Below are 27,698 nucleotides of genomic sequence, written 5' to 3'. Positions count from 1 at the left end.
TCAAAACTTAGGACTGAAAAATATTTGTTTTATTATCCAATTAATTATGTTCTAACTCTTTTATCCAGTTAATCCATCAAGTTAAGATGAACGGGCAATACGGAAAAGCGGAGGTCTGAATTTAATGACCTGTCATCTGCCAAATGTCAAAATTATATTATCTGTATTTAATTCTATACTCTATGTTACAGGTCACTCTGTCTGAACAACACTGTAACAACAACAATAGGTATTTGTAATGTTATGGCATTGTTATTGATTAATTTTATTTCATTGGCGTTTCATTAATTAAGAGTAATCTCGAAAAATTTATATAACATACAAACGAAATTTATTTTTGTTTCGGAGTTACTTGATAAATAAAATTGTAGATAAATTACACTATCCTTGTGATGAAGGAGGTTATTAATCAAAATAAATAGCAAAATTAGATTGGAATTGGAATGTCTGAAAAGAATGATTACATTTGTGTAAACTGTGGCGTGGCAGCCGCTGCATTATACAGAAATTATGGACCGTCGGTATTAAAGTTGACGAAATGTGTAAGTTTTCTTTCCTACTAAAACAGCATACTTGCTAAACAGAGTAAAGTGACATTGCTAAGTGCTGTTCCCAATAGCAACTTAGTAATTCGGGACTCTAGATAGAGGGAAATATTTGTAATAGATAGCCATATATTTATATTTGTGGGTGTGTTCCACAATCACCATCTACCTCTGGTCCGTTGCCGTGTCCTACACCACATAGTGAAATTTTATTGCTTTTGTATTGTATGGTAAAAGTGCACCTAAATTATTATTTTACCATGATCTATCTCACAATAGATTCAGTGTTTTTGAGATTTATAAGAAGAGAATTATTAGATAATGAGGTAGTAAATGTTAATTTTTCAGGACAGCTGCAAGGGAATAGTGGATAAGTACATAGAATATGACCCAGTAATAGTTGCCATTGATCTTGTCCTGATGTCCAGGGAGGCGCAGAGGCATATTATTTATAACACAGAGTTTAAGGTTGGTATTGATAAAAATAAATAATATGGTATTGTCTATCTATGATCATAAAATTATTATTGTCATAAAATATTGTTTATTTGAATAATATTGTGATTGCCTGGATACTGTAGGGCATTAGGTATGATTTGTAGGAAACTAAGTTCATGGCTTTGCATTTATTTGGAGTGGAATATTGCCTGTTCCAATATTGTTCTGAAGGTTTTAGCAGAAGACTTCTTAATAACAAATTCATAGATAGGTAGAAAATGTTGCAGAGTAATCTATTGGAGAGGCTACTGAGGTATACTGAGGGAAATACTAAACCATTTACAATAGAGTTGTTTCAGTCTTGTACAAGGAGTACTTCAATGATGATAATATATTCTGCATTGTTAATAAAAAAAATACCACTTTTGATCGGATATTTTGTTAAAACTGAGTTAAGTCTTAACTCAGTTTTAAATAAAATATCAAAAAGTCCTATTTTTCATTAGCACAGCACAACATAATGCTCCAATGTGAGTTAAAAGTCTGTGCAAAAAACCCCACCAATTCTTATAAAAACATGCATAGAGATATAGAATACTTTTCTTTACTTTTCTTTTAGTTTTGCAAGAGCAATAGGTTAAAACGACAGACACTAAGCAATATAGTAAGCATTTTTTCTTCTCTAATTTTCAGTCATATTGGAAGCTGCTCATAATGCTGATGTTGCTGGAAACCTTTGCTGTGTGGAAGAACGAAACTTTGTTTAATATTGCCATCAACACAATGTGCGATATCAAAAACAACAGCACTATTAATTCTACTCACATGTAAGTGATATTTCTGATAAAATATATGTACTTAATATAGTTATATATAATATCTTCTTAGTGGGCACAACTTAAGGATAGGCACTGTAAGAATTTTAAAAAACCTACCCAAAAGTTTTTATAGTAATTTGTACTGAAGATTTTCTCTATTTATATCATCTGCATGCCCTGTGCATACCCTCTATGCACGCCATTGTATAAAACGTAGCATTAAAAAAATATCCCACTGTAAAGATTACTTCGAGACTCTCGAGTGCTGATTTTTATCAATCTCTTTGGCACAGCGGTGAATAATGTGATCCTTTAATCGATCGAAATTTACAATTTCTGAATTTCCTCTGGTCCTGCTTGCAGGAGACTAAGGCTGTGACTAGCTGCCACCCTATTGATAAAGACGTGCTGTGTAGCGATATAGTGGTCACTATAATGCCGTGTAGAAACCTGATAGGGGTATGGGTTTAATATAACTGCCTTACCCATAATGATGGTACTTGAGTAGTAGTCATAGGTTATTATAATAAATACAAAATAAATAATAAATAAATATACTACGACAATTCACACATCGCCATCTAGCCACAAAGTAAGTGTAGCTTATGATATGGGTACTAAGCTGACTGATGAATATTTTTATGAATAATATACATAAATACTAAATAAAAAAAAAAATAAAAAAAATACTTAGAATATATATATAAACACCCAAACACTGAAAATCATTCATGCTCATCACACAAACATTTTCCAGTAGTGGGAATCGAATCCACAGCCTGTGGCTCAGAAAGCAGAGTCGCTGCAAACTGCGCCAATCGGCCGTCAAAGTATGAGATGGTACAAGATGGTACTTGAGTAGTAGTTAGGTTAATATATAATTTTTTTTTTCAGTTCGCTGCCAATAAATTTAAGTATCCCTCAAAATTGGAAGATCGCATGTCAGGGCTGGGCACAAAGTGAGAAGGATGGGTCGGACCTGTTCATTTGGGAGAAAGACTTCTATATTCTATTCCTCTCAACTTTTGCTGGTATGTTTCAACTCTAAGTTTTGTTTTAAGTTGCTTATTAATCGGATGTGATGGAAAATAATTACGTTCATAAACTTTAAAAATATAAATAATATGAACTTAAAAAATTATTATTTTTGTAGATGCTACAATAAACTTACTACCTGTGGACATCTTGGAGATGTTTTTTTTTAAAGTACAAAGCTCATTACAAACATAAGCTTATAGAAAAGTCCTACAATTGTTTACAGGATTATGTAATCTACTTTGCTCTTTAAATAGTTTTATGTGACAATTTGGATGATGTTATAAAAAATGGCCCCTCGACTAAGTTAATGTGGTCATCTTCCTTGACCAGGGTTGAAGGACTACGTGAAATACCTGTTTTTAAAGTTAAAAGACACAATTTATAGTTATAATATTCATTAATGACAAAAAAAACTATATTTCGCAGCTTTAGTAAAGCTCAACTTCTTTGAATCTTTTTTTTTGTTGAGACGCTAAGTTTCACGTTCACAAAACTGCCTTTTATGCTCCATTTAACGCCTTTGAGTTTAAACAGTACTTTGAATGCACAAAGTTATGTTGGTTAATGCAGATGATAATATTTCCAGCTTCGCCATAGAAGGTTGTCAATTGAAATCGATATTTTAAGTTGCAAGTTTGTTTCAGGAATCATAATGTTTATATCAACAGCCCACATCTTGATGTCGCTATGTGCGCTCAATAAAGGTATGTTATAAAAATTTAGGGCTAGTATGCATGCCACGAGATAATTATCTCGATACGTTAGTCGTATTTTTAAATTCAAAGTTCTGACTATGTACATAGTTCCGCGCATTATTTGGGAAAAGTACGTCAATGGTTCGTCCATCAATGTTCTTGAAAATAGCAGTGCGTTGCTCTTCTGGGATAGAACGATTATCACTGACAGATATATTACAGCTAATAGACCTGATATAGTTCTAGTCGAACGATCAGTGCGCTGTGCAATAATTGTTGTTATTACTATTCCAAATGACGATAATCTGGTGAAAGCTGAAAAGGAAAAAGTATCTAAATACTTGGACCTTGCTCACGAGATTACCGCCATGTGGAATGTTGAGTCGACCGTTATTGTTCCGATCAACGTTTGAGTCAATGGTCTTCTCGCGAAAAGCCTCGACCAACATCTTAAGAAGCTTTCGCTTGGTTGTTGGTTCAAAGGTCGGATACAGAAGGCAGTAGTCCTTGAAACGGCGCGTATTGTGAGGAGGTTCCTCACTCTGGAGCCCTGACCGCCGGTTGCTTGGGCATTCAAAAGCCCCGAAAGCGGAGGGTGGATGTTTTTTCTTTTGTCTTGCTGACCGCTGTAGTAACATACTAATTAAAATCTATTCTAAATATATCATCGTCATGTCAACCGTTCAACGGCCCACTGCAGGGCACGCTGGCCCAGTGCTAGTGGTGGACTTCACACACCTTTGAGAACATGGAGAACTCTCAGCCATGCAGGTTTCTTTACCGTTGGAGCAAGTGATATTTTATTTACTTAAAACGAGAGTGAAGTCGAGCTCCTACCAAAAAATTTATTTCTTTTTTAATTATTGTGGGTCGGTCTGTATCTTGACCGCCAGTCATTTTTGAAGACCGTTCATACATTTTCGGGCAGCCGTCCGTTCTGACCTCCCCCCATCCGTCGGGTTCGCCCATGGTTCTGTATGCTCATAACTCTGGCCCGCAGCGCCCGGGCGTAGAGTGCTCAAGGCGTTCAGCCTGGCCAACGCGAGCCTGCTGTTCGCCGCACCCGCACTCGTGTGGGGCCCCGGCGCCGCGCGCCTCTACCACCACCTGCTGCTGGCGCCCTACGCGCTGGTCACGTTCCACAGCGTGCTGCGAGGTAGGCCGTTCCCAGGCCCGACACTTTCCCACTACGGCATTGCCGTCAAATGACCTTGACCGCAATCTCAAGATTCATTTATTTCTAGTGAGGCCAGTTTATCAGCTCTCTTGAAACATCAAGTCAGTCTGTTTGTAGTGACCCTACCACCGGTTCCGAAGTCAGATTATATCGAGAAGAAGCCGACAAGAAACTCAGAAGTGGCTCTATTCCAACATCAGCTATTTCCATTTTACATTTCAACATTCATTTTTCTATCTTGTGAGAGATGAAAGCGGAGCGGATATTGTTTAAACTTATGCATTAGTAGGTATCCATAATTTATGCGACAACTTGTTTTGGAACATATAATCATAGGTTAAGTTTAGGAAGTGGGCGTAGCGGAAAGCAGTCAAACATTTCTGGACGTCATCATCTCTCAAGGTCAATAAATAATGGTAGCAGTGCAGTGCAGAATTAAGAGTTCCGGTACGATGTCACTTAAAAACTTTACGGGTATGACTTTAATAAAACTACCATATCCGTAACTGTTAAGCCATTTACCATCTTGAGACTGCATCATCACATACCACTAGGTGAAATTGCAGTTGATAAAAAAATATAAAGAATGGAAGGCCCAGGTATTGAGATATTCACTATAATACCCACAATGTTCAGGATGGCACTTAGATCTTTCATTAATTAACAGTATTATTGAAGCGAAATACCTAGTTTCTTATATTAAAGTATTCATTTTATAAAAGACATCATTAAAGCCCACCAACCTGCTTTAGAGCAGTGTTGTGGGTCTGTACTCTATAAACCTGACTTCCCAAGGAGTGAAATAAAACAACTGGACTGACTCTAATACTGTATATTAAACTTCTCTATAATTCATATTACTTGTTACCTTCAAATGACTCTACTACCAGTTCGGAATGCTGTCTTTGGCAGAGAAGACCACTGGCAAGAAACTCTACCGTTGCTCTTTTATTCAATCAATTAAAACAACTTATAAACACAATTACAACATCATCATTACAACGTCATATGTAATAACGCTAGGCCCTTTGATACAAGACATATTTTAAGACAGGCCAAACATAACTACTATTATCACTTATAACATCAGGACTTATGGAACAAGTTGTTTGTATAGAGCAACCTCTGCTACATAAACTGTCGGTATAAAGTTATGCTAGGGCTCCATATATGATACCTAAATAAACCAAAGGATGAGATATACTTATCTGATGCTACATCAGGTACAACCATAGTACCAACAACTTTTAACAACTTATCTCAACTCCATCACCAGTATATACGACTCTTGTTTTGCCACAACAATATTTCGTTAAGTATGTCGTTTCCATTATAAAATATCATCTATTCCCAATTTGTAACGTTCTATCCACAATACTTTACTTAATCTTCTTTTCTCAATTCATTACTTTAAATCCGTCCTAACTTTTTTTTGCCGCCAATCTAACTTGTCAAACTCGCGTCTCCCGCCATAGATCCTATACTTTTATTTGACAGTCTACTAAAGTCCATTATTCTATTTTCAATACATTATCAATGAGTATACAAACTATTATTTGTTGATATATTTAATATAATCATCGGGTTTATCATAGATAAAGTGCTGTAATTCCCTATTTCCTAACACAGTCAAGGACTACATTATAGTGGAATTAAAAAAACAAAAGTTATGGTGGCTTTCTTGCTACCTCCGTGTCTTTGTCAGGACGGAGCCAGAAGGTTATGTGGGACTTCCCATGAGGAGGTATCTCTTTCCGCATCATTGACTAAAATTTGGGGATCATGACTCCTATGAGATAACAGTCCCATCGCTATTTTCCGCCAATTCGGTCTATTGCTGGCCTTGAGACTGTCGACTGCCGCTCTCATCTATTCTGACCAGCGCCTTGTTCTCTATCCTTCGATCTTACCAGCAGCGGTAATATATAACCTTTTCTATGCTACCGAAGTAGTCGAGTATCCCCGGCAAACAAATGTTGGATAGTCGCATTTTTGCTTTCAAAATAATATTGGAAACAGGCGTAATTTGCGCAATTCCATTATATATTGAAATCATGCAGGATGCGGATGCAAACGCTTAACTTATAAAACATGTTTATGATGCCTGGGAATGTTCACAGAACGCCATTGGGGTGTTTTGTTATTTACCTAAAGCTTTTTGTGTTGATCATAAAACCTTGCTTCTTAAGCTAAGCCACTGTGGTATCCAAAACGTTGCACTTAATTTGGTTACCTCTTATCTCAGCAATAGAACCCAAAGGGTTTGAATAAATGATGCTAAGTCTCAGGTGCAAAGGTTCAAATACCTCAATGGGTGTCCCACCAGGCTCGATTTTGGGTCCTTTTCTATTTTTAGTGTATATAATTAATGATCTACCATACCATGTCAGTGGAACATGTGACAATGTATTGTTTGCAGATGATACATCTCTAATTTTTAAGACTGACAGGAGTAAAGATAACTTACGATGTAAACCGTGTTATGTCGCATGTGTCGCACTGGTTTACAGTTAACAACTTAAATGCAAAAAAAACAAAGTGTGTCGAATTTATCTTACCAAATGTAAAGAAAATTTATAAAATATAATGATTAATGGTGAATCACTAAAAATGGAGACCTCCACAGTTTTTCTGGGCATGACCTTGGATAATAAGCTTCAGTGGGGTGCCCATATAGATACACTAGCGGGTAAACTAAGCTCAGCTGCCAACGCGGTCAGAAAAATTAGACAGATTACTGAAGTTGAAATAGCTAGGCTTGTTTATTTTACGTACTTTCATAGTGCTATGTCCTAGTGACATCTGCATATCGTCTGCGAAAGGTACAAAAGTAATTTGTGGGATTGACTTTACGCTTTTATAATATGATTCCTAAGATAATTTTGGACCTACAAATGCATAAATTTAAAGAATATGTTAAAACACATTTATTACTATACAATTGACGAATTCCTTAATGACAAGGTTGCATGGAAGAATCCAGCTCAGCTTTCAACTCTCACAATATAGAAAAATGAATGTTAATGAGAGTAAGTATGAAATACACAAAAGTAATATGAACTAAAATATTAATAAGCTGTAAATTGCTAATATGCGAATTGCGAATGCTATAAATGATTTTTTCCTAAATGTACCAGGAAATGAAAATGTGGAACAGTCTTATAATACTTTTTACAGAGCTGAGACTTTCACGCGATATGTTTAAATGAAACAAGCAACAGAGGAAGATATCATAAAAATTATTTCATGTAACTCAACAAATGCTTTTGGCCATGACGACATAAATATACAAATTGTTAAACTAATACTACCTGTTACAATACCGATAACACAAATCATAAATCAGTCAATTTCAACTAACACTATTCCTGACTCCTGGAACCTTGCAAAGGTGAAGCCAATATCTAAAGGTTGACAGTTTGAGGATTACAAAGGTTTAAGCCAAATTAGTATTCCACCTGTCCTTTCCAAAATTGCGGAGACAGTAGTATGTACTCTATTAAACGTAAAGTAGTATGTACAAAGTTTCTGGAAAATGGAAAGGTGGGTTTCAGGTGGGTCATCATAATTTTAAAAAAAATCCCATACAGACTTCTTCCTGCTAACCTACTTAATATAGGTATCCCGACCCACCGCTTCTTATATAAAATACAAAATCCAACGAGCGCAGTAATTTTTGACATTATAAAATGCTGCTTGTACACCTTGTATGACACAAGGTCTTCACATCTTATCTGTATTCACAATAACAATACTTTGAAAATATTAAGCAATAGATGGGAAAATCACTTTATGGAGCACTGTGTTGGTACACACACACACAAAGTCCTCAAGAGGGTACTTACCTTAGGAGATTCCTAATTATTTATTATTTATAGGTATATTATAATATAGTTAATAAGAAAATTGTTACTGTAGTACCTAGCGATTTTCATCCGAATTAACGTTATTATTATTAATATTGATTACTTTGTTCCAGTCCTGTACGAAGGTCCAAGATCCTTGACAGTAGTCGTGCTTATCCTTAGCAACTGTATCAAGTACTTTACCACATTCCATGTAACTCCGATTTTGAGAAATATTATGAACGGCTGATATGACATGGGGTAGAAGAAATATTAAAACTGCTTATGATGAGATAAGAGAAATATTATGAATTCATATTATATATGAAAAATATGGCCAGCTGATAATAAACGAGTTACAAAAATTAATATGAATATTGCACAAGCTAGAAAAAATATTTGGAACAGCTGATATTATATGAGGCAGTATAATTATCATGAACAGCTGATATTATTCAAGGCAGAAGAAATGTCGTGAACAGCTGATGTACATAAGATCGTAAGAACAGATGTTAAGACATGAAGAAGCAAGTTGTGTTTGGTCTGGTTGCGTCAGCGCTAATCTGACTAACACGCTGGTCAGGCAACGTCGACCCAAAGTGGCTGAAACCTTGCCTTGTAGAGCACATTAAGTTCGTCCATATAACTAACACCTGATGAAAGAATATTACCTTACCCTATACTTTATGGGAATATGTGTGTCTGTATTTTTATAGCCTCATTTATCTCGTTGGATACCGCTGGAATAAATGAATAAAAATCATAAGCCTACTTTCTTTCTTTATTTATTTATTATTTTCAACTTACGACAAGTATTACACGAGTTTTCCTAATTCACGAGCACTTTAATATTTAACCTAGCTGGTGTTTTTTATTTATTAAATTCCCCTTTGCTATTCCCCAAGTACCCGGCAGGAGCGCTATACAATTTCTTAAAAATAATAAGGTTAAAAGTAAGGTTCTAATATCTATTTTTGTTCTTTTTATGTTTATTATATCTGAAAAACATGAACCTTAGCATTTCATAGTATGTTGACTGTTAAAGAAAGGAAAACATTAGTTTTTTCCCCATTGTATCGTCAAGACTCTTTTCTCCTGTTTAGTTCGTAATTCTAAAAGCGAGAAATTGAACAATCGCTATGGCGTTCGCTACCAAAGGTACTATGGAAAGTAAAGGTTACCCAACAATTAACTACAAGTATAGATAAAGATCAGAAATAAAACTATAATCTACATTATCACAGAGTATTTATTTCAAAATATATATCCAACTTTACATAATTATAGGTATTTGGTAATCTTACACTTAATGGTATGCGTCCACAGGCCCGCGCCAGCCGCTGCCTATTAAACGCAATCGACCGGCCGATTATATTATCCGCAGCGGCTGATGCGGGTCAGTCGAAACTTACACTAATACATGAATTACATAACAGTAAATACAAATACTACACTAAGTTTTGCGCGCATTATAAAAACAACGCTTTTTTTAATAGTGGCATAACTAAAATAGTCGTTTACATTTCTTAGTTACCCAGAGTGTAGCTGAGTTGATTTAGACCTGTACCAAATTAATAGTAATTTATAGCATAAGATTAGCTGGTCTATAGTCTATCATTATTATCAACAAATTACCGTGCTACAGGGCACGAGTCTCATCTTAGAACGAGAAGAGCCTAGGCCGCGTTACACAGCGCTGTTCAAGCGCGTATTGGTGGACATGCGCCTTTCAAATCATTATGGAAACTTTTAGATATACAGGTTTTTCTTCACCGGTAAAATGACATCAAGTTAAATGCTAAAGCGCACATAACTCCGAAACATACCAGGTGCAGCCGGGGATCGAACCGGTGCCACTATTAAAGAAAGGCAGCGCAGAATTATTTTTAACTTGTGAATTTTGATGTGACATTACTTGTTTTTTTTTTGTTTGCGCCATTTATGACATTTGGAAGACATTAAAATAAATAATATTATTTGTCACGCTGGAATGACGATAAGTTATATTAGTAATGATAGGCCCGCTGGATGGATAAACCCGAAACCTTCCAACAGAACAAACGTGATAAGAAAGAATTATCTATGTTTACTAGACAAATATAAAATTTATTCGTGGTAGTGTTTTATTGTACCAGGAGGCAGAAGCCTGTGAGGCCAGTATGCAAAACCTGTTTACATCCTTACATAGACATTAACTATATCTTCGCAGGTCATAAAGTTTTACCTAACTTAAGGTTGCACTGCGATGAGAGTACCTTCTGTACCAGAATTAAAGTGCATAAAAAAAAATTTAGGGGAACCACCGAATTACCTTTTATATATTCTCCATTACATAATATGTGTAGAAAAATATATATTATTTTTAAATACCACTTAGTCCTTAACTGCAATCTCACAGGGTGTTAATGATGCAATTTAGGATGGTATTAGGCTCACCTGTTAGGGAGTATGGCAGTTCTATTAACCCATATCCCTAATCGGTTTCTACGCGACTTCGTACCGTAAGTCTTTGTCGTTAGGGTGGTAACTGGCCACGGCGGGAGCGTCCCACCATATCGGCTACTAATGGTAATTGTTCTATGGTATCGTGACAACACTACACATACATTGAAGTCTATTTTAAAGTCTATATTTAATGTCTATATTTAATATGTTTACCTTTTCCTACAATCGAAAATAAACTTATTTACGATGATTTTATGTATAATAGCTAATTTACATACATATTTACTTTGGCTATGACATTTACACCTGAACTTGTATGTTAATTTGACTACTTTTTTTAAATTGTAATTCGCCTAAATTATTGAGATTCTAATTTAAAATTAAAATTTTTCGAAGCGAAGCTTATCTTATTCGAGGAAAGAGCGAGACGAGCGAGCGAACGAGGTAACATCATCTAATAGAACAACCAAGTGCACATTGAAAATAGGTCCTTTTGGATAAGACATCTAGTCGTAATTTTCATGTCGATCAAAAATAACGTTACATTGAGATATAGTCCTTATAGAATCGCAAATTTTGTTATCATATTGTTGTATTGTATAATTCAAATTAATCTTCTAATCTTAGCTTCAGTCGAGTGTCCTCTGGCACTTAATTTTTTCTTTCACTTTTCCACATATCTTGTCTAGTTTTAAAATACCTAGTTTTAATTTTGATCTATTATACAAAAACTGTTTGGTTAATACATACATCATACACTTGGCGACCTGGGCGGCCTGCTAAGCTTCTGGAGTGAGCTCGGCTGGCTGGAGTGACCCAGCGGGGAGCCGTACCAGTGGTAATACGTACAAGGGAAGGTTCCGGCCAAACAGTACGGAGACAAGCCCAGAGAAAGAAGAAGAAGAAGACATACATCATACAAGCTGTTTGCATGTTGGATATTTTCCAAATGAGTGGGTACATCATAAAGGCTACTAAACATAGATAAATTATTGATGTATTAAAAACTTAAATCAATTCAAAATTTAGTTCCTACAGAGGGTTAAGTCTTTATGAGATAGAACAGTAATAAGTCATATATTCAGATTAATATCCGTCACCAGTGACGTATTACTGAATAGCACTTTAAACTTATCACAATACATGAATTATTATATAATCTGTTATAATTTAAAATTATTAATTAAAAAATGTAAAAGTTTACAATTTCTTGAAAAAAAAGCTGCCTTCTATAAATACTTGTTTTACATACCTAAATATTTTATTTATGTAATAATTATTCACCATTCGCTGCATGTCTATTTCAAAAAATTTCCTGCATTGTCATACCTAAGGTATTAGGTATTTATGCCAAGTTGGAAATACTCAAAACTATATTGTTGACATTGCAGATCCTGGTAGCTTAAGAAAATAGGGCAAGAAGCATTCAATTTATTTCTATTCCTGAGCCATGTTGCTTTACTCAGTATAGAAAAGGTAATAACTATACACCTACATCTCTCTCAATGTAAATATTTATGGATCTTGTCAAAAGATAATTGTGTTTTGAAAAACAGGTTACATTTTTTTAAAACGATTCATATTAGTGACGAGATTCATATCATCTTCTGCAGCTTTTAAGATAACAATAACAATGAATTATAATATAGTGAGTTTAATTTGTTTAAAACAAGTTATTTCTTTTCTTATTCCTAAACCATTATTACTCTTTGCATGCTGTGTCTGCTGCACTAGCCATTCACAAAATAGGGATTGAGCTCTTTAGATTGTTCCTTGCTTGAGACTGTCGCCTCATTCAATAAAGTAATATCAGTCATCATCCCAAGTATCAGAATTCAGGTATTTATCAAAGCAACATTCCCAATGTTCAAGGCACAAGACATGTTGCTCACAGGAGCCAGGGCAGTTATTACAGAGGTGAACTGCTTATTTATAATTGTGCAAGACTGGCTCACTAAACATTAAAAGAACAAAATTTCAATTTTGTAACCACATTTCAGTCTTTGGTGACATTGAGCGAACATAGCAAAATAACTTAAAGCAAATATTTACTAAATACAAAATAGTTAAAAGACAAAAAAATTATTCTTTTTATGCAAGCTTATAAAAATATTACCTTTGATTTAAAACTTATAATGTGATAATATCTTCTGTATCTAGAAGAATACAAGATTTTTTATTTACTTGCAAGTTTCTTTCTTAATGTGCTTATGGAATACCTGTGTTTGCTTTTGTCTATTATATTTTTATACAACTAGTAAGCAAAATTATGATGAATAATATTTTAAAAACTTATGTGGGTGCCTACAGTGTAAGGCACTTAAAAAGTTAATGAAAACTGTTTCAACCAAAGCCAAATTTTTCATAACTGTTTTTCACAAGACTTCAACTATACAGTGAACATGGATTAATTTCAAAAAATTATTGATGCAATTGAGGAAACTAAAAAGAGGAAAATTCAAAGGTCACCCATAATTCTTAGAATAGAACTGTGAAGTGTTTATTTTCATAATTATTGATAAAAACAAATTGAACAGGAAAACTGTTGAGTAAATAAGCTATGTCAACAGCTGGCCAATATGTAATACAACATACGCATATCTGATAATGATAGTTAATTAACTATGTCAATAAATAATTAATGAAGCCCTTAGTGATAAAATCCATTTTTGGTACATGATGCTAAATAGGTATCCAAATAAAAATGTATGAAGCCCAAAATACATTGGCATTATGCCATATAAATTATTTTTGGGTGGACAAAATACAAAGTGATGGAGTGACAAATACAAAGTGACTCAGCATGTTAAGTTTTGTTCATAGATTATGTGCTCTTTTGCCTGTAACATTGATCCAACAAGTCTTTCAAGTGTATCTCATTTCCATACAATTTGGACATAGCTACAAATTGGTACTACAATAATGTAGGACCTTCCCAATTGGTGTTTATCATGGTTTAGTTGAAGATTAATTACCTAAAAGCATGGGCACAAAATGGATTTTTCTTAGGCTTAATTTATCTTACTATGGAACCAGAGGTGGATCATCCTGTCCAATCATCACATCTTCATACATAATATCATTGTTTCGCCTCATATTAATTTTGTGGCGAACATAATCAATGAGGTTGTATTTCCTAATGACTAGCACCAGTCCAGCAACCACAAGTGCTATTGTGAATATAGACACAACCGCTGCCGTTGCATCTTGATCTGAAGAAGCAGACACAACGGATTTCTCGAAACATCTTTCACCGTATCGGACATAGCCCTCCAAACAATAGCACTGTAGAGAAGTTTCGTTACAAACTTGGTAGTTGCCTGGGCAAGAATCCAGCTGGGTCACGTTGCAGGACAGGATATGCTCTGTTAAAAAGAATAAAGCTCTCGGATATCACGTCCTGGACAAATTGATTCAATTAAATAATTGTCTACTTACCCGTGTACGCGCAATGTACCAAATTTAATAAAATCGTTGCAATTATATCGATGTTTCTGATAGCCATTTTTTATTCTTTTAACTGCTTTCGTCGTCACATCACAAATTGTAACGGGATATTTAGAGAAGTTTTTGTTATTTTCGCTTTCGGTTATTATTGCTTTCCTGCACTCGGTGTCGGTCGCGAAAGCAAAACAAATGTCAGAAGTCAATAGCCCACCTCTGTCAATAATTGTCAATGTCAAAACGTTTTGATGCTGCTTCGTAACCCAGCTAAGAAATCATAGAATAGTCAACGTACAATTATTGCTTGTATACTCATTGGACTGGGCAGTAAAAATAGATAATTACGCGAACTGCGATCAGAGGTTGCCAAATAAAAATATTATGGGGTCGTACAAGTGATAGAAAAATAATACAGATAAATAAATTATTTGTTATATGTCCTTTTATTGAAAGTTTAAATAAATTAATACAGATTTCTGTTTTAACATTGGTTTTACAAACGGTTTTTCTGTTGCATTTATGAAAAACAAGACTGTAGCAGGTACAAATATAACTTCCTTACAAACCATTTATTATAAAATCTTTGGTAGTGTTTGTTTCTTGTTACTATTTGTAAACCTACAATTATTGTTTTTAAAGGTGGTTGTGGTTATTCTTTTAAAAATCGTATTCTTCTCCTGAACCATAGGTATATTTCTCTGGCAGGATGTAGTCGTTAGGGTCGTGACCGTGGGCTTCTACTCCTCCGTTGCCATCAGGAGCGCCCTCTCTATCAAGAATAAGAAAAATAAACGTAAGTTATTTTTCAATTTGTTTTGTTGTGTAGCTACATTTTTTTTACACAGAGTTCTTCAAACAAAATACTTACACTGACTACGCACGTTATGGTAAAAACATAGGGCATCAACAGTAGGTGATAATTTTATAATGCATCATATATTATATTATTGCAGGTAGGTAAGTAACTAATACATTTTATAATATAAAATAAATAATTGTTTCAGTTAGGAAAATAAAGCTTAATTTGCTATACTCCGCATAATGCAGGAGAATCTGTATAGCGTTATTTATAATTTCTAATTACAAACTACAGATTCAACTGCTTTTCGCGGAGTATAGCAAATTAACCTTAATGTTCAATATATTATGGAATTTCGCAAAGTAACGCTTGCTTATATCCAATAAGATTTTAAGTAATTGTTTTACTCACTTTAGTTCTTCGTGATCAATATCGGGCCTCTCGTCTTTCACCCGTTCCGCATCTTCTTCATCAGCTTTAGGTTTTCGTTCGCGAGGCTTTTCTGTTAGGAAAATAGTTTAATTGTTATTGTAGAATAAAACACCTATGAACAAAATATTTTTTTATTTCTTTTCTCTCTGTGACTCCAATGTTTAATTAAGTTGTGGGTAGTTGTGGGTAGTGGTGGGTAGCAGTAGTTATCATATAAGTATCTACAAAAACAGTATTCTGAAATAGTTCTAACCTAAAAAATCATTGATTCTATTTCTTACTAAAACAACCACCTCAAAAAATTTTTGGCAAACTTAATCGGTCTTCTAATAAGCGGCCTTGCTCTCAATTCACCTTTTCTTTCATTTCGGTGACTGTGTGCCCCTTCCTGGCCTTCCTCATCTTTCCCATAAGAATCCTCGGTTTCCAACTCATAGTTGTCTCCAGCTTTCTTGTGATAGGAATCGAAGTGTTGGTAACCTTTCTTCCCACCACCGCTCTTCTTACGGGAGTACCCGATCACACCATCACTTTCACGTTCGTACGTTTTTTTAAAGTCTTCGGGCTGAAATAAAAATTAGATTTTTTAGTTGATTTGTTAAAAAATACTTTAATTACCTATGCAATTCATATTGCTGCTTAGTAAACTTGTAACAAATTGACTTTAGTTATCAGTTTTGTATTCGTACTCGTAATTTTTTAATTCTCAATTCTAACAATTTGGTATAATGCAATTACCGCTATTACTGAGCCGGTATACAAAAAAAAAAGCGTTTTCTTTTTATTAATGAGGTTATAAGAACCGTTTAAAGGATCTATTTGAGAGGTAAATAAACAAAATTCACGCAAAGCGTGAATAAGATTAAGATTAAGGTTTTCTGAAAATTTCTAGAAGGAAGTTTAGACTTGAATAGTAGGTATATTAAACCGTTTTACTTTTACACCAGAGCTTATTTAAAGTATGAAAATATAGTAATGATCGCGTTCTACACTTATACCTTGCTTCTTGAGCCCCGGAGCCATCCCGTGAATCAAGCATGAAAATAAATGTGCAAAAATCGATATCTGTGTGTATGGAGGAGTTAATGATTAAAAAAACATCTCACAGCTGTAGCTCTGACTGCTCGGACGTAAGTACCCACGGACAGTGTGTCATCCACCATTTGCATATCCTGGAGACTCTGGAGGTTATTTGTTGGATTGGCCACGGCGAAATGCAGAAGCCCAAGGGCTAGTAACTTTAACTCCATAACGATACTGGAACAATATAACATTTTTGAATGCGAGAGATCTCTTGACTATCGGTTAAAACTTAATTGATATAGGACCGTTTAGCGTGCCTAGAGTTGGTACACTGGCATTTCTTCCGTGATATATCGTGCATTCCTCAAAATAATTTCAAGGTACCGAAAACCTAGATTATTTACAAAGACTAATCGTAAAAACTTTCCATTGTCTCTGTATATATTCAATTAGTGGATATTTTCTATATTATTCAACTGGTATGCACCAAATTTGTCACCTCGTTTTGTTTCTGGTTCAAGAACTCTTGGAACCTAAAAAAATAAGTCACGTTCTCGCGGTTCGTTACGTTACACAATAATATTAGTAATGTTCGAGCAAAAACGGTACGCCATCTAAGTATTTAAATGGGCAGTCTCGTTTTTCAACGACTTTTTAACCCACCACTTATTAAAAAACTGTTCCGTCCGTCCGCAGTGCAGCCTTTACAAACTCCACACAATGTTTCCAATCTTGTGTTTTATATAACTGTCGATTGCGGGCGTTTAATCTTTCACAATATCCGTTGCCAAGTCAAGCCAATGTTCCAGGTTTCCCAGCGAGATTGCTTCTTAGCTCTTGCATGCTATTGTCGATCATTTATTCACGTTTTTTTTGTCTAAATTGCTTTAGATTCTTTTATACTTTAACGAATCATTTCCGTTCTAAAGTGAGATTGGATTGCACATTCGGATTTTGGCGACATTGAAAATACAATTTAACACTTGACTGAGTTACATAAACCACTGGGAAATCTATGGAATATTATAATTATCTGTTAATATATTATCAGTTTTGAGGGCTGAATTATGTACTTCTAAGTGGCTTCTTTATTTTTGTTTATGAATTTTATTTTATGGGTTGTTCGGAAATACTTCATAAATTATTAGTTGAAATCGGACATTGTTTATTTATAGGATTTGTCATTTGAAAAGGTTTGATTAAATTATTGCTAAAATATCGAGGACACAATTTCGATAGCTACAATTTATTGCAGTAGAGTAAGTAGTAATATTATACCTACGTGCTAGAAATCTATTGGTAGGTAATTATTTTTAAGCTTTACAACATTCTCTACAAAGAAAGCTTAATTTTGTGGTTCTTATAGTGGTATGCGTTGTTGCGTAAAATAATCATTTGGCTCATTTGTACGTGTTTTATTTACTCAATACTGTGTACCAATACCAATATAGCATTTAGAATTATAAGCCAATCATACAAAACTGATTCCATAATGTTAAACATTAGGTATATTATAGTACAGTAGGTAGTAGAAACTCTTGAAATGACCGCGAGCGATTTCTTAATGTCCTTTGAAGTAAATTGGAATAGATTCCGCTGTACCTTCACCACACATTAAGAGACTCAATAATCTCCATGAAGATATTATATGGGAATAAGCATAACAAGTACATAAAAAAAAAAAAATTTAACAGAACTATGTGGACGTAACTTATTTCATGGAAATACGTGAATTCGAGATGCATAAAATAGAGAGTTCATGTCTTTCTGGTAATTTTTTTTTTATTTCATTTTAATAAAAACTTTATTTATTTTTAAGTGATAATTGTATTAACACTTTAAGGGCCTAAATAATTAGAGGTTTCTCAAGCTGCGGCAAATTATTTGAAGCAATGTTTAGCCATGAAATAAAAAGGATATGTTTTATTAGGTAGCTTGGTATTGCCTTATACAGCCGTCACCAAGTCTACAGATTATATTATATCTACTGCAGATTACATTACTTGGTAATATCTGTTAAATTTTATAATTAAATTATTCAAAGTCAAGTTACCATCTGTTACCTCTAAATACCTAAGTTATTTTATAATTTCTCCATCCGCTACGGGGAATGAAGTGTACACTGTTATTATTTTTCCGTTGTGATGTGCGTTTTCACCTCCCTTGTTGATATCGGTTGAGTATATTTTGATGACGTTCGGCAAAACTTCGTAATTGAATTCATATTCCTTTTTCAATTGCAGACCATTTAGTGCTTTTGCTCTGTGGAATGAAGAACGAAGTTTATAGTTAGCAATAATACCTGAACCAATTGCTTTGTTGGATATACCTTCCTACAGACTAGTTTTCATCATTCCAGTTTTATTTGTTTAATCCCGCCACGTATAATAGAAATGAATTGAAAGCAAAAATAGCATTTATAAATCGGGTGCGAGCGAGAAATCTCGACCTAGACTCTTGTGCTTATCTTCGGGCATGATTGTCTTGCGAAAGCCTGAATTCTGCGCTGAATTTTATCATCATCAATTACTGTTTTCCTTGTATTTTTCCTATTGTGTTGTGTTGCTATAAGTTTTTCTATTCTATTCTATTCTATCATCGTAACAAACATTACCAGCTCACTACGTTGGCCAGTGCGGATTGGTGGACTCTACACGCATTTGAGAACATTATGGAGAACTCTTAGGCATGCAGGTTTCCCCACGATGTTTTCCTTCACCGTTGAAGCAATCGTTTAATTTCTAATGAATTTTAGCTGCTTGAAACGCACATAACTGAAAGTAGAGGCGCATGCTGGTATTTTCACTCGGCCGTTAGAAATGGAAGGCGAAGTCCTACCCACTGGAATTATATCGCTTGGCCGGAATCAAAACGTTTTTACACTAATAATATCCCTAATATCAACCTAGCAATTTTTTAGTTTTATGGTTGTTTTGTTGAAATTTTCTAGCAGCAGCCGATAACATTCACCCAGGCACAGAAACACCTTATAATATACAAAAAGGGTCTAATAACAGATACATTGACAACGCGCGAATCACTGTCGAGAGCTTGCAGCTCGTAGACGCTTCTTGCACCATTTTATGAACCGTGTTGGCCATTGATTAACCTTCTTTCCAGTCCTAGACAAAATTATTTATATTGCGAAAAGAGTAGGTATCTCTAACGAATATGAAGCGCCACGACACGTGCTTCACTGTGAGAAATTAACACACGTTAATCTACAAGTTTTTGTAGGTATTATCTTAATGCCCCGTTACGTATCCAGTTCGTACAAACTGGAACACTAACACTGAATCCTCGGTCACGTCGAAGCGCATCAGTGGAGATCCTATTTCTCGGCCGCGCTTGATCGAGTTCCGGGCGAGCATCTGAATGACTTCCGAGCACTTTGGAGTTCCAGGTGGTACCAGTAAAATTACCTGTAGTAATTACATTAAATGAAAAAAAAATAAGATGCAAAACAGCAGACCTGTTTTCAATGCTGGTAGATCCCTCCCTAAATAGAAAGTGTTTATCAGTGGTACGAACCTCACGTATGATAAGTAAGTATTATATAAATACTTGCTGCGCTCCGCAGTGTTACCTGCGGTAAATAAGTCGTCTGAGTATTTTATTAGAAATCGAAGGAAATTCGATATTTGGTGAATAATACGAATGCTCCTGTAAACGTCCCTTGCGAATTTGATGTTTTTCCAAGATTAAAAGTATCCTGTGTTACTCTCCGTCCTTTCAACTAACTTAATTCCAAAAATCAAGTAGATTAACAAGTTAGGGCGCGGACGTAAGGACAAATAAACACAGTTTCCTATTTATAGTTGTAGTATTTATATAATAAGTATGTAAGAAAATTCTACTGTTTCTCCGTCTTTGATACACACAGTTTTTTATACCTACGCTACTGACAATTTCATCTTAATAGTAAAAATATGGTTTAGTGGTTTTACGCACGTCCTTTTGCGGATCGTACGCAGAGAGAAACGCGATGATCGATTAAAAACAATTTTGTTGATCCATTTAGGTGGTTTTACCTGTAAAATGTTATGAACTTTGTATTTATCATGCAGAGATGGCGCCCGTAAGCAGTGCGCTGTGAAAAGCATCAACTTCCGCGTGCTAGTACATTGCATGCAGTTCGCCCACTTCTCCAAAACCATGGCGTCCCACGGACACACAGACGTGCTCAGCGCCAGACCACGGATCTGCGACCAGCCGCGCTTTTCCACTTGTTGTTCAGCTAGCAAGGTATGACCTGGCAAGGAGATTTTTATTATTTTATTGGTTAGCAAAAATTACAGCTAATAACAGAAGAAAGACGAACAAATAAAGTAGCAGAGTTAGAGAGATTACTTCTATTTGTGAAAACTTGTAATTCAGCTAATTAGAAGTTAAATAAGAAGGAGAGAAATGCTCATAAAGGAATAGTAAAGTTTATGAAAAGTAAATGTTTCAAAGGAAGGCAAACAGCTAAAAAAATGAATTAAAAAAATTATGAACAAACAAACTGGTATAAGCATAAAAGATAAGCTTTATACTGCAACCACACTTTACAAAGTCAGTTATGGGGCTTCCTGGACAATCCTTGGTCAAATCCAATATGATTTTTTGACCACCTCCGTAGCGCAGTGGGCTTATAAAAGAATTATTTCTGAACTTTGTGAGGTTTCATGAATGTTCTGGTCTGGTTTAGTGGGAAGCTTCAGCCAGTGCTAGTTACCACCCTAGATACCCCCAAAGACATGCCACTGAAGTCGCGTGTACACTGATTAGGAGCATGGGTTTAACTGCCATATCCCACAGGTTATCCCCTACCATCTTAGGCTGCATCATCAATTAACGCCAAGTGGGATTGCAGCCAAGGCCGCTTCTCCTTTTCAAAGATAGAAACTTTAGGATATTGAGGTAGCTGCTACCGCAAATTAACGTTACTACCTTTTTTAGTCTACTGCAAGTTAGCCCTTGACTGCAATCTCACCTGGTTGAAAGTGAAGATGCAGTCTAACATGGTAACAGGCTAAACTATTAGGGGGGATATTTATCTAATCCTAATCGATTTCTACGCGACCTCGCACCGCAACGCTATATCACATAAAGTACGTCTTTGTTAAAAAAATAAATAGCTACCTTGAGCTAATATTCTAGCAACGTAGTCAGAGAGGATAATTTTATTTGGCGTGTTCGAAGAGCTAACGAGCCCCGGCCACGCGAGGCGCGCGTTTTCTCTCATGAAGCGAATAACCTTCGGGGAATCAGCTGGTCGCGCGCGCCTCACCCTCACGCGAGCTTCGTCTTCTGTTCCATGAACCTGCAAAAAGTACTGGTATGACTTGTGAAAGGCCAAGACCAAAGAAAAGATAGAAACTGTAAAAGAGGATATTAATATACTTACATGTTTAGTGAATAGTGAGTGACGGCTGATAGTGGCAAATGAGTGGCAAAAGAAGCCATGTTGGTTGGGATCAAGACAAGATAATATATCTTGGGTAGTTGGTAGCCCAAGAAATCAGGTTCAGGGATTTTTATCACAGATTTGCAAAGTACAAAACGTCCATTAACAAGATCAGGGATGTGATGAATAGAATTTTCATCATAGTCCCAATTGATGGTCGCTAGAAATTTTTACACTCGCATGTTTTTGCTGTCTGTGTCCCGTGACTTTGTAACAAGCGATGAAGCCTGTCCGCCTCAATATTTGGATAAAGACTATCAGGCACGAAATAATGACATTGTTACACAAGGTGCGTACAATAATGTACATACATCCTTAGTGATGTATTTTCAAGTGTTTGTAATTCGAAATAACAATAGTAGCCAGCGCAGAATAGGACAGCAAATATTTTTATCTTTTTTTAACGTTCAAATTCTTGGAGATCAACTCGGGGAAATCCCTTTAGATGGAGTTTCTTAAATGAGAATCTGTATTTTGTTACCAATATTTAACGTTAACTTAAGTTGGCCGTAAGTGTTTTTTCTGATCCCATAACTTACCATAACTTGATTTGTAGGATCTCTTTTAGGAGTGTCAGCGAAACAACGTTGATATTGTTTCAAAGGGACTTCTTGGGTGAGAGCTGATGGTTTGCTCATCACACATCTTGATGGAAATAATTTCAATAACCTTAACACTGACATTTCGGTGGTAACTGTAAAGCCGGGAATGTATCTAAGTTTTCGGTAAGTATGCCATGACTATGATTTTTTGTCGGTTGCTTTTTGTTGTGTAAAATGCATATTTTTAAAATATAATTTGTGGCATGATGGTGGCTGTGACAAGGTGGTATTATTTTTTTCCCATTTTGAATCATGTCAAGAACGCAAAACTAATCTATTAATGCCGTGAAGTTTTTATATTGTTTGTTTAAACTACTTTCGGTTAAATTGAAGCATTTATGATTTCTGAAAGTTATCTTGTCAATCCGATGTCAGATTCAATAGCAAAAACATTCAACAGAAACCAATAAAATTCCAACTTTTTTGCATAAAATGAGGCTAAAATAGAACCAACGGCATCAACCATCCCATAGCAATGAATCACCTTCAAAATTTAAAGAGTCGTATACTTCTATCGGGAAGATTCTTACAACCTTCGATCATTTCACAAGCGAAGCGTTTTAGAAAGAAGCAAACACCGTGTGACGTTTGTTACTACCCATTAGATAAGAAACCGGTAAGTACAATTTCTTCTGACTAACATGGTGGGCTCAGCATGGTTCTTTGCTACAAGTCTCCTCTCCTTTATAATATGAGATTTATACGGCAATGAGACATTACTTAGGGGTTTTTTCTACCAATAATTGACGGAGGCTAATGGCCTACCTTATATAAAGTGAAAAAAAAATCAGCGTCCATAAACAGAGCAACACTTTGCAGGGCATGCAAGGATGATATCCTACAAAGTGCCGCTATTGATCAACTTGAGGCAAAGATGTTGAGCCTCATGTGTCCGTGCATACATTACAATATCAACCACGCCCTTTAGACCAGAGCACAGCAATGCTGCTGGGTGGCAAAAATAAGCCAAATTAAAATAAGAAAATTTTTTTCGCCTCATTTCGGCGGCTATTTCTATTATTATAGCCTTGTTAGTTCACGGAATCAAGATGTTTTGCATACTATTGTCGAGATAATTTAATGGAGATTAATTCCATACTTTTAAAAAATTGATTTACTGCAATAGAATTGGAAAAAAACACCAACATTTTTTTTTTTTGAAAAATCTAATCGACGATTGTAGGTCACTGAATGCGAATGATTAATTAATTCAGTGAATTTTTGATTGCAATTAATAAAAAACGAAAACTGCAAGACTGTATATCTATATTTATCCATGCAAAATTTACATGGATGGTGATATATCTATATCTATAGATATTATGTACATTTTATTCCACCAGGGGCGCCTGTGCATCACTTTCCTAGTACAGCTGTTTTAATTTTTTTTTTTTTTAATTCTAATCGACGATTGTAGGTCACTGAATTCGAATGATTAATTAATTCAGTGTCGTTTAATTACAATTAATAAAAAACGAAAACTACAAGACTGTATATCTATATTTATCCATGTAAAATTAACATGGATGGTGATATATCTATATCTATAGATATTATGTACATTTATTCCACCAGGGGCGCTTGTGCAGTACCTTCCTAGTACAGCTGTTTTTTCGGCAACTAATTTTGAACGACTTATGTTTTTTTTTTCAATATTTGATAATTAAATGAGCATTATGAGTCGTGCACTTTTGGATTATCCAAATTTTTATTTATTTATTTATTTATTTTAACAATAAATTTCATATTAATTTTTATGGCTCAAACTAAAATATCTTAGATAACTCCTTTTTTGATCCAGTGCTTTAACATTAAAGACGTAACCGTCGAGCATGGTAACCAATGCCACGCGAAGCTGATCAGGTCGTTTCTCTTCACAAACTACTGGACGCGGGAGCCCAGCGTTGTGGGGCTGTGGATGTGCCTCGATTGCCCTTATTTGGAGATTCTTACTGACAAATATGCCCATACAGGTACTGGTTGTTTAAGAGTTTTATAACAACTTTGCATTTAAGTAGAAGCACTAAAATAGTCTTAACGTGTCCTTCTATTACTTACTACCCTTATCGATAGATTAGATTTTTGTAGAAGATTATGTCTTATACCTAGGGCACACAGTCCAGTTAGGTAGATCCAATTTAGAGAAGGAAGTGAATCGCCGAACTGAACTCAGCTGGGCTACCCTCAGTAAGCGTCGCGTCGCTAGTTGGCTTAAGTCGTTAGCAACGGGTTTCAATGGTTGGAGCATCTTTACGGGATCAAATTAGAAATAAGGTCATCTGTAGAAGAACCAGAGTTACCGACGTAGCATAAGGAGGCTCGATGCTGAACTGGCTATTGACAGGGCAAATAGCTCGGAGTACCGTTGGACGTTGTTCCAAGGTGCTGGAGTGGCGCACTGGAAAGGCTAGTGTTGGTTGATCCCCCATCCACGAGGTGGATAGACGACAAAAGTTGTCGCTTGTACTTGCTAAATATGAGTGGCCCAAACGGTAGCACGTGGGAATCCCTACAGAAAACCTATATCCAGCAGTGGACGTCCAGTGGTTGAGATGATGATGATGATGATGATGATGAAAGAAGTCAAAATGAGTTTTATAAATTGATGATTATATTTTATATAAGTATGGATAAATTGGTCATCCTCAGGCGATCGTCTCTTAGCTTTTGAATTCATCCACCGTACCAAAGAGAAGAAGCTGGTTGGAGTCAGCGTGGCCAACAAGACGTTTCCATGGATGATCGACGAGTATGAGGAATGGGCGCATTACACCGTCTGCAAAGCTGAGCGACACCGCATGTATTTTATTGCACATTGCTTGAAGAGTCCCAACCTGTTCAGGAAATACAACGTCAACTATTTATATGATGTAAGTTTCGGTCCCGTCTTCGATAATTAGCTACTAGCTTTTGCCCAAGAAGAAGTATGAGAAGAAGAAGAAACACTTTATTGCATCCTAAAACATAAGGGAAAAGACAGTAAGAAGTTGAAAGTAAAAAACACTGTAGGATGATAATAAATTTGATAGTTTACAGTAGGGATGAAGCTTTGAATAATCGTTTAAGAAACCATACGATTTTCGGGAATTCCTTTTATAGCACTTGGAATTGCATGGCAATTCTGTCTGGTTGAAAGAATAAGAAGAAGCAGAAATACTTTATTGCACACAAGCTTCAATTATACATAAAATAAAGAATTTAAAATTATGGGCATTCAAAGGCGCCTTATTGCTGCAAGCAATCTATTTCAGGCAACCTTTGTAGATAGGAGTTGCAACTAGAGAACATTATAGTTTTTTTTGAATTACGAATCATTAAACGCACCATCGCTTTAGCCCAGGGGTATTTTGTAGTTCTGATATTATAACTACCTTCACTCTCTAACTTTTTAAGATATGCGCGTTTTTCAGGCAATTTAAATATTATTTACTTGAATGGTGAGAAAACTTGCATGCCTGAGACTTTACAGTACAATTGCCTCAGAATGGCAACAAAATTTCAGATTATAGCATTATATTATATAAAAATAATGGCATTTGTTACCTACGTACGGTGTCATAGCTAAACTTATGTTACCGTTAGATAGATAGATACCTTCCATCGTGAAGACAAGACATGGAATACTGTGGTATCCCTTTCCAGTACTAACGGATCACAGGGTATTTTTTTAAAATCCAAAAAAATGCGGATTTGCGGGCTGCGGCTAGTATATATTTTTATATTTTTTTCTCGTTCGGGCTTCTTATAGATTTGTTATATATTTGCCTGGCGTCAATTAACTAAACTCTTTTGCACGGTGTTATAGATAGAGGTTCTGGGAACAGCTTCAGAAGTAGCAGGTCAGGGCGTTGCCACACTCCTCCTGCAAGCAGCCCTGGATCACGCGGAGGAGCTGAGGCATCCACTCGCGCACGTCATCTCCGTCAACCATTACGCGTAAGTTAAAACAATGCGTGCAGATTACAGAACAATCTTTAGAGGTTTGAGCCGGGATCAAACTCGTTTCCCACGAGTGAGATGATAAAGACTTGTCCACCAGGCTGTAATCCCATTTAACTGCTACAATGAAGATTAAAGAGAAGTTAAATGAATACAATTTATGTACAATATACGCTTAAAACAGATGGAATACACCATTCCATCAGTAAGGAGTTCCAGATTTTGTGACCAAATGTTCCATACTCTTGTACCGCTTGGATTCAGTGGTTTGATGCGTCTCGTTTGATATCATCTGTTCACCACGTCAGGGTTCTGCTAACGTTCCGTTTAACGACACTTTCCATTACCATTACGCAATAATTATGAATTACCAGTAATTTTAAGACATTGTGATATTAACTGGAATAATTTGAATCATTTATGAAATCCTCAGATCGAAAATTTGTGAGAAATGTGGCATGAAGCGTGAATGGTCCATGGATTACTCGGACTTCATCGACGACGCTGGACAAAAAGTCTTCTTCCCTCGCCGACCTCACCTGAATGTCAGTGTTTATACAAAACACTTTGATCCAGCATTGGGAGGAAAGGAGCCTTGCAGACCTCTCCCAGTTTAGTGATCAAATCTTATGAGAAGAGCTTACGCATGAAATAATAAAACTTCCAAAATATATTTCAAAAAAAAATTCCAATCAAAGACTTCAAGATATTATTAAAAAAAGTAAAACGATGAAATGAGTTAAAGAATAAAAAATAAATAGAGTTGCTACATAGTAAAAAAAAACAAATATGATGAATTGAATCAAAATGAGAAAATACGAATTTCAGACCCAAAAAGGGTTATAAGCAACAAAGTTTAGATTTTGAAAGCAATAATTATTATACTTATGATTATTCTATTACATGTGGGCATAAAGAACGTTAGGATAAACAAAATAATATTTACATGTAATTCAATATTTTATTATAAAATATAACAAAAACCCGTGTTACAAACTATCATCAATGA

General features: G+C 35.4%; 4 protein-coding genes across 11 annotated transcripts; 2 read left to right on the top strand and 2 right to left on the bottom strand.

Annotated features, from left to right (window-relative positions):
* Positions 1–201: 201 nt before the first annotated feature.
* Positions 202–9,327, top strand: LOC120623651 (protein ARV1). 2 transcript variants are annotated; one of them, XM_039889802.1, is made up of 7 exons: positions 202–542; positions 894–1,013; positions 1,677–1,810; positions 2,696–2,832; positions 3,484–3,543; positions 4,535–4,690; positions 8,691–9,327. In XM_039889802.1, exons 1-7 carry the CDS (start codon positions 444–446, stop codon positions 8,804–8,806), a joined length of 822 nt encoding a protein of 273 aa, XP_039745736.1. In that variant the 5' UTR covers positions 202–443; the 3' UTR covers positions 8,807–9,327. The 2 variants fall into 2 exon arrangements, with proteins under 2 accessions (XP_039745736.1, XP_039745737.1); XM_039889803.1 differs by lacking the exon at positions 4,535–4,690.
* Positions 9,328–9,787: 460 nt separating this feature from the next.
* Positions 9,788–14,628, bottom strand: LOC120623652. Its single transcript, XM_039889804.1, has 2 exons — positions 14,440–14,628; positions 9,788–14,366 (listed from the first exon to the last, which is right to left on the bottom strand). The coding sequence occupies exons 1-2, from the start codon at positions 14,504–14,506 to the stop codon at positions 14,026–14,028; spliced, it is 408 nt and encodes a 135-aa protein (XP_039745738.1). The 5' UTR covers positions 14,507–14,628; the 3' UTR covers positions 9,788–14,025.
* A 324-nt stretch (positions 14,629–14,952) lies between these two features.
* On the bottom strand, positions 14,953–22,968 carry LOC120623811. 7 transcript variants are annotated; one of them, XM_039890062.1, is made up of 6 exons: positions 22,688–22,968; positions 21,824–22,004; positions 20,731–20,951; positions 19,991–20,121; positions 18,763–18,961; positions 16,874–16,933 (listed from the first exon to the last, which is right to left on the bottom strand). In XM_039890062.1, exons 1-5 carry the CDS (start codon positions 22,829–22,831, stop codon positions 18,778–18,780), a joined length of 861 nt encoding a protein of 286 aa, XP_039745996.1. In that variant the 5' UTR covers positions 22,832–22,968; the 3' UTR covers positions 16,874–16,933; positions 18,763–18,777. The 7 variants fall into 7 exon arrangements, with proteins under 7 accessions (XP_039746002.1, XP_039746000.1, XP_039746001.1 ...); XM_039890064.1 differs by having other exon boundaries at positions 16,884–16,933; positions 18,773–18,961; XM_039890063.1 differs by lacking the exon at positions 16,874–16,933 and adding an exon at positions 17,369–17,712.
* Positions 22,969–23,115: 147 nt separating this feature from the next.
* LOC120623970 lies at positions 23,116–27,384 on the top strand. Its single transcript, XM_039890264.1, has 5 exons — positions 23,116–23,366; positions 24,552–24,723; positions 25,400–25,620; positions 26,556–26,686; positions 27,123–27,384. Exons 1-5 carry the CDS (start codon positions 23,226–23,228, stop codon positions 27,304–27,306), a joined length of 849 nt encoding a protein of 282 aa, XP_039746198.1. The 5' UTR covers positions 23,116–23,225; the 3' UTR covers positions 27,307–27,384.
* The last annotated feature ends 314 nt before the right edge of the window (positions 27,385–27,698 follow it).

This window comes from Pararge aegeria, chromosome 5 (genome assembly GCF_905163445.1).
Source record: "Pararge aegeria chromosome 5, ilParAegt1.1, whole genome shotgun sequence".
Taxonomy (NCBI): domain Eukaryota; kingdom Metazoa; phylum Arthropoda; class Insecta; order Lepidoptera; family Nymphalidae; genus Pararge; species Pararge aegeria.
Note: the sequence above shows the minus strand (reverse complement) of the source record. Positions and strands in the feature narration are given on the sequence as shown.